This window comes from Trematomus bernacchii, unplaced genomic scaffold (genome assembly GCF_902827165.1).
Source record: "Trematomus bernacchii unplaced genomic scaffold, fTreBer1.1, whole genome shotgun sequence".
In the NCBI taxonomy this organism is placed as follows: domain Eukaryota; kingdom Metazoa; phylum Chordata; class Actinopteri; order Perciformes; family Nototheniidae; genus Trematomus; species Trematomus bernacchii.
The window spans coordinates 3,602,349-3,612,954 of record NW_022987797.1 but is presented as its reverse complement, the minus strand read 5'-3'; the positions used below and the strand labels follow the sequence as shown (position 1 = coordinate 3,612,954).

The window sequence follows — 10,606 nt, the reverse complement described above, 5'->3', positions numbered from 1 at the left end:
TTGTTAACATCTGTATGGAGATAATTAGGGATGCTCCGATCGATCGGTCACCGATCGAGATCGGCCGATACTCACTCTCTACCGATCGATCGGTGCTCTCTAAACATGCCGAACGCGAGAGCCGATTGCATGACGTAAAATACATGACACTTCACCGGTCTGGCATTATTTTAAGGTGTCCGAAAAAGACAGTAAAATAGCGGTATGCAACGTGTGTGTGAAGCAGAAATCCTGCAGCTCCACCCGCTGTGACGGACCGGTGAGCAGAGCGAAACACACAAGAGTTAGACCTAACACACTTAGCTATTTTATCTACCTCTGGAACAAGCTAAACTAGTTATAAATATATTTATTCTTCACTGTCGGCCTCACACATTACTGGATCAGTGAGCTGCATGAGACGATACTGACGGGCTGTCAGGAGAGGGAGAGAGAGGGAGAGAGAGGGGGAGAGAGGGGGAGAGAGGAGGAAAAGAGGAAAAGAGAGCGCTTCCGCTCATTTCTCCCGTGTTATTATCCAAAGTGAATGTAAACTTGAATAATATACATAATTTGAATGTAATAATTAAGTTGATTGTTGTTTGTGGAAGCTCCAGTGAATGAGCCCCATTAACTGAGTTTTAAACATCACTTTAAATGGAAGATTTAAAGTGATGTTTAAATCTTCCATTTAGGCCCCGCCCACTCGATCGGATCGGCGATCGGTATCGGCCGATACTGATTCCGGCGATCGGCCCCAAAATTGGCGATCGGAGCATCCCTAAAGATATGAAATAGCTCTTGTTGTGCACTTTATCAGTGAATGTTTCCACAGAACTGTTAGTAAACAGCGTGTTTCATGACGGACACACACAGCATTGAGTCCTGTCAGGTAGAGCAGCAGGTGAAGTCAGGACCGATGCAGACTCGCTGTTGGAGGGCTGGTAACCCACTCCCCATCCACACTCGTTGGTTTGGAACAGCCCTTAATGTGGCGGACCCTCCGTGCGAACGGAGGGGTAGGGTGTAAGGGGCGGTTTGGAATTGGGCCTTTCTCTCAGTATCCCAACTATCCTGACAGTGGTCATTTAAAAGTGATTGTCTTGACATTGAAAAGTCATATTTCACAGGTTATGTGTAATCAGAAATATAACAAACAGACATGCTTGGCTTCGTTCCTACATTCATATACAGATAGACTTAATATACACTAATTACATACATACAGTACATACACAACATATTCCTGCTTTAGGACTTCTCTGGTTGGCACAACAACAGCTTTCCTAGAAACTCCTTCAGCAGCTGCAAGGATATCTTTCAAACCGACTTCAAAAAATAGATCAGTAATTACTGACAGTTTAATGAATTAGGAATGCTTTAGGTAGACTCCATGCTAAAATGACCTTAAAATGATATTAATACTGAATCGGTAAATGTGTATTAATGAAAGAGGGAGGTAATAAAAAAAGAAATATGGTTATCCACTTACAACATCATAATTGTTTCTCTCCTGAGTTTATGAAATAAAAACAGTTGAAAAAAGGTTTTGACAAGATTTCCAAATTCCTTAAAAATATAATTTGTGAAACAGATAGGAAGAAAAGCTTATGCAAGGATTATTTGCCAGGATCCTTTTTTAAATCTATGACAAGGAGAGACAAAACGTGTGTGTAATGCTCACTATCTCCATAAGCCACCACTACCCCGTGTTTCTACTATCATAATCTTTCATGTTTGCTTTCGGGTGAGTAACACGAGACAAAACCATTTACCTCAGAAATCATCAGAACTTTTTTTCCACACTGTCCACTCGGGGCTTCTATATACCTCCAACTAATTCATGTATACACAACTATTTGAGATGATCAAATACAGTTAAGTGAAAAGTCACACCACATTTTCTGTTTCAGCAATACTCTTGTGAAAATATTGCAAACACTGCATTTATCATTTCTTGGCAACAGCAACCTCCGTGTCATTTTATAAAGTTAGAGTTGTCCTCTTTCTTTCCATCTGAAGATAGTAAGGCCAGTACTCCTGAGAGAAATATCTGGCTTTTCAGCTGCATGATTTTCCACTTTCTTCACTTCATAATCTTATCCGTCTGCTGTTTGATTTGGAAAGGTGGTGTGCAGAGGGTTTATCTGTGCCTACAGCAGTGGCTTTGAATCATACAGTATATGTGACTTCAAACCTTCATTAAAGGAGTCTTAAAGAGCTAATTGGTTTCAAATGTTGACATGTTGATGTTTTCTCATAAAAAACCCCATTGTATTAACATCACTGTCTGCATTGAGCATTGCCATACAACAAGATACTGTCATCTTTGCAAATGATTACATTCATTCATTATTAAAGTGTTGTTTGAAACGTTGAAAATGCAACAGGTGTTTTCAGACATTACAACAGATTTGAAGACATTATTTAAAGAGTTAAAACAAGCTAGGAGAAATGCTAAGGAGCAAGGAATGCTTGGAGTGAGCTGGAAGAACAGAAAATCCACAAAATGAAAGGTATAAGTTTCAGATAATTACTGGTTAATTTGATTTGTAAAGCTTTAGCAGGTGCTGAGCTCTGGCTGACTAGTTCCTGCCTCATGTATCCAATCCCTGCAGCAGAATTGTTAAGTGTCGAAGAGACACAATACTGGAATTTCCCTAAGGCATTCAATCCGGTAGGGAAATTCCGGTAGAGTGTTTTCTTTTTTTAAATATAATGATTGTGTTATTGTTGAGTGGTAGTCACAGCTGCAAGCATGATTCATTACCATTCATTGATGAAAAAGCTTTGTCATTAAAACCATGTCATTGTCTTCCGTTGACTTTTATGAGATGGACTCATTTGGTCTCTCCGCATTAACATTTTCTTTGCACTGTAATACCTGAGAATGCTGCTGACATTCTTACCGTCCTGAACCAGCAAATAGCAGGAGTTCATAAAGCTAGACGTCAAATTTGACAATGAATGAGTGGACTGTCTTATGTAAAGGCCTAGACTATTTGCAGCAAAACAGTTTTTCCAAAGGCAGATCAAAAGAAAAGAATAACATTGAGGCAGTATAATGAAGAAACGTATTAAGAAAAAAGAAACCGGGAAGCGAGAAAAGACTGTCTGTGAAATAAAACTAAAACAAAAACAACGTGATTTCTGATGTAATGGCCACAGTTGGAACGGCAGGTCACATGACAAAAATACTTTTTCCAAGACAGTATTAACATAAATACAATTTCTGGGTATTACAAACTCTCCAAACAAGTGTTTGCATTATCAGCATTTGAGCGTTTATCAGATAAAAAAGAAAGTCTTGTAGAGCCGTATCAGTAAATCATGGTTAGTCTGCGGTAAGTTGGTCTGTGAGCCAAAAATAGAAAAGCATGAGGAAATCCTTTTTGGCATCCTTTAACATGGTATGCAATTCTCTTAATACATCCTTGCATTAAGTACAGTTAAATGGGGCTGCGTCTGAAATCGCATACTATGTTTCACACAATATGTGTACCATTATTTCACATATTTGAGTGTGAATAAACAGCATTATGTATCTTTCAGACACACAGAGCTGTAACTACCTGACACTTCCTGACAGCAAGGAACAATGAACCTCTTGAGTTTTGAGTTTTTCCTTCACGTCTGTAGAAGTCCTTCAGCTGTTAGAAAATGCAGACAAACTTGTATATCTTGTTCCAGATCTACCATGGTGATTGTTATGCATTTTGGCGTCACTCCCACATTGCATTGTGGGATGTTTGAGTTTTTAGTGACATCATCATCGATTTGATTGGCTGCCAGTGCCTCAGTGCATCATCCTCCCGTTTGAGTCTAACATCAGCACCTGAGGTCCAGCTCCTCGCCCTGCAGGTCTGTGTCCATGTCCACCTCCTCCCCCTCCTCAGTGCTGCTACACTCCTCCTCCATCACCTCCCGCTCCTTCTCCTCTCCACAGGGAGAAGCAGGGGAGAGAAGGAAGGTGGGGACATTATTAGGACCTCGGCTCAGCACCTCTCCTCCTCCATCCATCCTCCAGTCTGCTCCGGTTCCCATCTCTTCACCGACTCCCTGTCCTGTCTCCATCTCGCCCGTCTCTTTCAGCCTTGTCTCAAGATCCTTCATTGTTTTTCCATCTAATTCCAAAACAGTCCCTTCATTCAAACACAAACCTGTCTCCATCCCCCCACCCATGCCCATCAATGTCTCGTGACTCAAACCCACGTCTTCCTCTTTCTCCGAATCTGTCTCTCCGATAAGACCTACCTCTCCTTCAGAACTCCGCCCTGTTTCCCCCTCCCTCCACATACAATTTTCTTCTTCCTGCCCCAGACTCGGACCGGTGTCACCCAGCAGCCCTGTCACACCCAGCAGCCCTGTCTCACCTGTCTCACCCAGCAGCCCCATCTCACCCAGCAGCCCTGTCTCACCTGTCTCACCCAGCAGCCCCATCTCACCCAGCAGCCCTGTCTCACCTGTCTCACCCAGCAGCCCCATCTCACCCAGCAGCCCTGTCTCACCCAGCAGCCCTGTTTCACCTGTCTCACCCAGCAGCCCCATCTCACCCAGCAGCCCTGTCTCACCTGTCACACCCAGCAGCCCTGTCTCACCTGTCTCACCTAGCAGCCCCATCTCACCCAGCAGCCCTGTCTCACCCAGCAGCCCCATCTCACCCAGCAGCCCTGTCTCACCCAGCAGCCCTGTCTGTCCACTCGGCTCTGTCTCCACACATTGTCCTGTCTGTGGGGGCTGGTCTTCTGTCAGCGCTGCAGCTTCTTTGGCTTGTCTGATGCAGTTGATCCACTGCTGCTTGTTGAAGGTGTCGCTGGCCTGGAAGCAGTGGCTCTGCAGCTGACCTCCGGCACGGTAGGAAACCCGAAAGAAGTTCTTTGCTGTGAGGAGAGAGACAGAATAGATAGAATTCTATTAGTTATAACCTCATAGCATCATGTTGTAAAAGGTTCACAAATTAGCATGTCCACCTGAGTGTTATGTTTCCATTGCAGTCTTTTTACCCAGGAATGAATGCCGTATCTAACCTTTTCCACTGTAGATCAAGCCGATTGTTATCAGGTTAGTATGTGTTTTGTTGTCCAGTGGGAATGAGGCTTTAGGCTTGCCTCAGACCAGAACTACATTACATGTATTTGAGCCATACAGTGTACTTATACAGTACTGCATTATAGTATGGAACAAAACAAGTGACTGCATGGAAACAGATCCTGACAAAATAAAATCTTGGAGTTTTAATATCCGCTGTATTTGCGAAATTCTCACTTCTCTCGTTGTTGCTGAAGGCTCCTCTGATGGACCCGCCCACTCGCATCTCTCCGTCTGATAGGTCCTCCAGGTCCAGCTGCCGGATGGGTATTGGCTGGCGGCACAGCTGGTAGCTGACTGGATAATCGTTCAGCGAGATGGACCTGGTGATGACGAGGACGTCCTGGAACAGAAACACGTGGAGCTTCTGGAAACAGAGAGAGAAACTGTTTTATTTCTATACATCCCAGATACAATATCATCATTGCACACTGTATAGCCTAACTGGATGGTCCTCACTTACTATGCGTAGGATGCAGCACTGGCTTTTATTAATGTATAAAGCCATTTTAGGTAAGCTTCCACTGTACATATGTGTCAGATTTGCCCCAGTTTGCGACTCTTACAACCTCAGATCCAGTGCCTGGATACGGTTCCAGGTACCTGCTGTGCGGACTGAGGCTGGAAAAAGGAGTCTTTTTTTATTATGGTCCTTGGTCTTGGAATGACCTTCAATCACGCCTCAAACTGACAGCACTTGTCTCAATAGCATGTTTTAAATTGAAGTTGTCTGAGATGTCTGAGATGTTTGTGTTATGTGTTGTGTAACGTTGCTGCCTTCTTGGCCAGGTCAGCATTGAAAATGAGATTTTATCTCAATGTTTTTATCTGGTTAAATAAAGGTTTAAAAAAAATAAAAAATAAAAAAATAAAAATATTTGGAACATGGTCTAGTCATAAAACTTGTAAAAATAATCAAATCAGTGATGACTTTTCACATGGTAAAGATAAAGATTGAAAATAATAGTCACAATAACACAGGTACACTTTAAAAAGATATTGTTATATATTTTACAAGGGCTTATAATATATAATGATCTCACCAGGGAAAAAGCTATCTTATACACAGTGTACATATGTTTTACTAATGTATATTATTCCCCTCCCCCATTTCTGTAATTCTTTTTTTGAGTCCTGTCTATTTTCAGGCCCAACAAAATCAAAAAACTAAAAATGTTCACTTTATTACTTTTTTATTTTCTTGAAATATTTTTCACCTCCCTCGACTGTAGTTTTTATATTGAGAGAGAGTATCAAATGTATGGTGTTAAAGGAAGCGGTAGTTAATAAGTATAAAATAGTAGAAATGCACTGACGAGTCCCCTGTTGTTCTTCAGCTCTCCGTGGCAGCTGAGGGTCCTGGAGCGGTCGATGAGCTCGTCCCTCTGCCCCTCCTCTGTGTACAACAGGCGGTCCTTGTAGTACTGACACTCGGACTCCCCCGTCCGCCTGTTGATGTCCCCCACCACGCTCTGAACCATCAGCATCTGCAGAGCAAACAGATAACATCAGACACATTTTAAATCCACTGGTCTGTTTCTCATCCTTTTATGCATCTGTGGTCCATCCCCTGCCATGACTGAATGATTCCTTCTGCACCCATCACCTGCTCTATATTTCAAAGAGAAGTAACCAACTAAGATACATGCAAACAATGTGAATTGTGCAGAGAGCAGGCTGGTGTAGAGAAATAAATAAATGAATGAATGATAAAAACTAAGTTGTAAACAAAATGTATTTATATAACTGATTTTTTACCCATAATTATCTGATTTTGTTCGTTTTTAACATACAAAATAAAGTGTTACCCCTACTTTAAACAAATTCACAAATGTGTAGGGTTAAACACCAATTTGTTCTGACTTTTAAAGGGTGTTTGCAACTTTTTTCACCATGAACTGTACACATAACCGCACTTTAAGATGGGATTGTTTGTTTAATCAGTGAAAGGCACCCTGGTAGTTCTAGTTTACTTAATTGGTTCTGTTTTTTAGTCGACCCTTGTCCAAATTTGACATTTGTTCATAGGCAGCGCATGAGGCTCAGGTTTGGGAAGGCTAAACAACTTTTTTTACCTGACAAGCCCCCAGGAAGTGCTCCGGACTCTGAGGAAAAAATGTGTTGTGTCCAAACGGCGATACTACAATTTCCGTATCAGTCCGTGACGTCACTGGGCCCAGAAAGACTTTTCCCCATTGACTAACATTGGGAAAGAGACGTCTGTAAATCAGCGGATCATTTTTTTTAACTAAATAAACTACCCAGTATGAACTATTTTATAGCCCTTATTATAATCATTAAGTCCTTAAAGTTGTAAAATGCACTAAAAGCTGAATCTAGATTTATTTTCTCTCTCCATTCATTCTAGTGAGCCGAGAGTGGGAGCTTGGGGGGCGGGGCTTAAGGGGCGCATGCTCTGTGAGCGCACATATGGGTTCTTCTGCCCTGACAGCCAGGCATGACGGGTAATCTCTGTGACGCTTCGCTCTCAAAAGTTGGACCATTTTGTCCTCATGCGCCAATGAGCAGCTCTCATAGGAAAGAACGAGACCCCGCCTCCGACGCTGTATCCAGTTCTTATTATACATCCATGCTCCGGCGTCTATCGTTTTTCCAACCCAGTTTAGATTTAACCACGCCTACTTCCGCATTACGCAAGCATCGACGTAGCTCTACGCGATAGCGTCATTGACGTCATCTTCAGCAGCCAGGGTGTAGTCCATGCTAAACAAAAAAAAAGCTCCTGGCCTGCCTCCCACACTGCCCGGCTCGGCTCCCGGCTCGGCTCCCGGCTTGCCCCCGGCACTGCCCGGCTTACTAGTTGTCACCTTATCTTGGCGGGTGTCCGTCGTGGCATCGGGATTACTGGTTGTTTTAATGTTTTCCTTGAACATTTTCCATTTATCCATTTTTGAGACTTCGCTGTCGGATCGTGATGTGATTGGCCAGCCCCTCTGTGGCCAATCACATCACGATCACAAGCCGCTTGACACAAACAGGCTGCGTAGGTGCTTGCACGCCGTCAGTTGGCTGCATAGCAGCGCTAATGTCAAAGACACAACAATTATACATAATATTTTAATTTTTACCAGGATGCAGTGACAAAAATATAGACTACAGTACCCGCCGCCTCTGCATTTGTTCATTTTTGGTACTTACAATTCAACCAGCAGAGTAAATGGCCATCCACGACTCAAAGTGCTCCAACTTTCACCAAATTTCTTTTTGGGAAAATGATTAGGAGTGAAAAAAAAACCCAGGGGTGCCATTCTTCCCTTATTTCCAAGTTTATCCCAAACTTTTAGAGGTTACTGCTGGTATTTCAGGGTTAATACCAAGCTCGGTTTAACTATTTAAAGCTGTGTCGGAATTTTCTGGGTTATATTTGCATAATTTACATGTTTTAAGAAAATAAAACGCAAATGTTTTCCCACTCCCTCAGTCAGATGGTGAGGTGATCCAGATCTACAAGACAAACATGAAAATAATGGTAGCGCTTGTTTTCCTCACCGCCTCGTCCAGGTGCTGCCGGTCCGGGTGGTCGTTGGCCGTGTGCTTCACGATCTCCCTGAGCAGCAGCGGGTATTTCACCAGTCGACTGCGGGGGATGTCCAGGAAGTTCCAGAGGTCCAACTTCCTGCTAAAAGGCGACTGGAGACAGCGCTGCAAGAAGTCCTGGACCCGCCGGTCCTGCTTCTTCTGGTCCAACAAGGTCTTGGCCTTCACCTGGTTACTGCAGTACGATGTGTAGGAGGAGAGACACGGCAGCTGCAGGAATACACACACACACACACACACACACACACACACACACACACACACACACACACACACACACACACACACACACACACACACACACACACACACACACACACACACACACACACACACACACACACACACACACACACACACACACACACACACACCTGATTACCACACAGTGCATGTTACATGGAAGCTCTGAGTATTTTCGGTATGTTGTTTTTTGTAAAGAGAAACACTCACTCACCCAGTCAGTCAGGATGCGTCCCACATGTTCTGTTGACCCGTCAGGTTTTCTGGCATTTCTGAGACGACTCAGCAGGTCTGAGGAGACAAAGACGGTTGTCAAATTCTGAAACTCTTATTTGAAAACAGCACGGGAACATCAAACATGAAACAATGTCATTGAGAAATACTGAGACAGCTGTTCTGTAGGAGCCTGACATTAATATACAAACTCAATCCATGTCACTAGAAAGGCTAAAATAGTTGAAGCTTTCAAATATACTGATCCTGAAATTATTAATTCCAAGGGTTTTTATAATATTTTGTGAAATACAGCCTAAACAAAAAGTTTTTCTCAAATATCTTTTTAATTGAGTGGTCATATTTCACATACCTTTAACCAATTACATTAACCTCAGGACTCATTGTCCTACTTCCTTAGTGCAGTGCAGAACTGTTGGAAGATTTAAGTAACAGGCAGAAAGGAAATATATAAATACAATTAGAATCAGGCAGAATAAAAAATATCTTGATACAGAAAAAAAGAAAAAAGTAGTTCGAAATAAACTAAAAAAGCTGAGTTGAAATTTTTCTTTTTTTTAAAGAAAACAAGCCAAAGTTTTTAAATATGCAGTCATACAGAGATTTGCCAGAATAAAAGTTTAAGTATGACTCAATCTTCTTATCAGCCTGTCAGAACATTCAGCCAAACATGCTAACACCCAATCCAATGGAATAATGGTCCTTTTCCTTACAGGCTCCCTGGTTAAAGTTCAGAATGTGTCCTTGGCTGAACCTCTTCTGCAGTGTAAACCTTATACTGTGTATGCAGAGAGACTTGCAGGAATCACACTGTACCCCTCTGGTGGCCATTACATGAAGTGCCGCTTTAAGCCCTTTTCAGACATTACACAACATTGGGGGCTTCAGTTATCTGTTAGATAACATAGATTGTATTTTACAATAATCTTATGTTAGCCATGTAGCTTATTTCAAACATGATCCTTCCTACCTTCATGGAGGGGTATCAGAGAATCCAGAGTGCCAAAGATGTGGTTCAGTTCCTGCTCAGTCATGATTGACAGCTTCAGCATGGGGTCATGGTAAGCCTGGAGAACACATACATACATATGAGCATGCTAAGGAAAATACTCTTACTGAACAATCAAAGTTACTTCTTCAAGAAGAAGTTATTTTTGTTACCTTCTTAGCCAACTTGAGATCCTCCACCAAGTCTTGCTCACCCTGAGCCAACTCGAATATAGCCTGCAGGAAGAGAGACAAAGAGAGAGATAAAGAAAATGAAAGCAGTAGAATGTTTTTAATTTATGATGTTTATATTGTAAATAGATAAATGAGCAGAGGTCGAAAAAGTACTAAGATCTTCAGTAATACCACAGTTTAGAAATACTCTGTTATAAGTAAAAGTCATGTGTGTATTATACAACTAAATTACTGCATATCCATATTAGAATAGTACTTCATAATTCATTAGCTGATTTATATTTTGCATTAAAGAGGACATTATTATGTTCATTTTTAGGAT

General features: G+C 42.1%; 1 protein-coding gene across 11 annotated transcripts in view; it reads right to left on the bottom strand.

The window, feature by feature from the left end:
• Positions 1–3,119: 3,119 nt before the first annotated feature.
• arhgef3 (Rho guanine nucleotide exchange factor (GEF) 3) overlaps positions 3,120–10,606 on the bottom strand; it is a 29,639-nt gene continuing 22,152 nt past the window's right edge. For 4 of the 11 annotated variants that reach the window (XM_034149878.1, XM_034149879.1, XM_034149883.1 and 1 more), the window contains 7 exons: positions 10,264–10,326; positions 10,073–10,169; positions 9,083–9,159; positions 8,578–8,835; positions 6,384–6,554; positions 5,245–5,434; positions 3,120–4,859 (listed from right to left, as the gene is read on the bottom strand). In XM_034149878.1, the coding sequence (XP_034005769.1) occupies positions 3,808–4,859; positions 5,245–5,434; positions 6,384–6,554; positions 8,578–8,835; positions 9,083–9,159; positions 10,073–10,169; positions 10,264–10,326 (1,908 nt within the window). In that variant the 3' untranslated portion in view covers positions 3,120–3,807. The remainder of the gene's footprint in view (positions 4,860–5,244; positions 5,435–6,383; positions 6,555–8,577; positions 8,836–9,082; positions 9,160–10,072; positions 10,170–10,263; positions 10,327–10,606) is intronic. The other 7 variants (XM_034149887.1, XM_034149881.1, XM_034149886.1 and 4 more) reach the window with 7 other exon arrangements.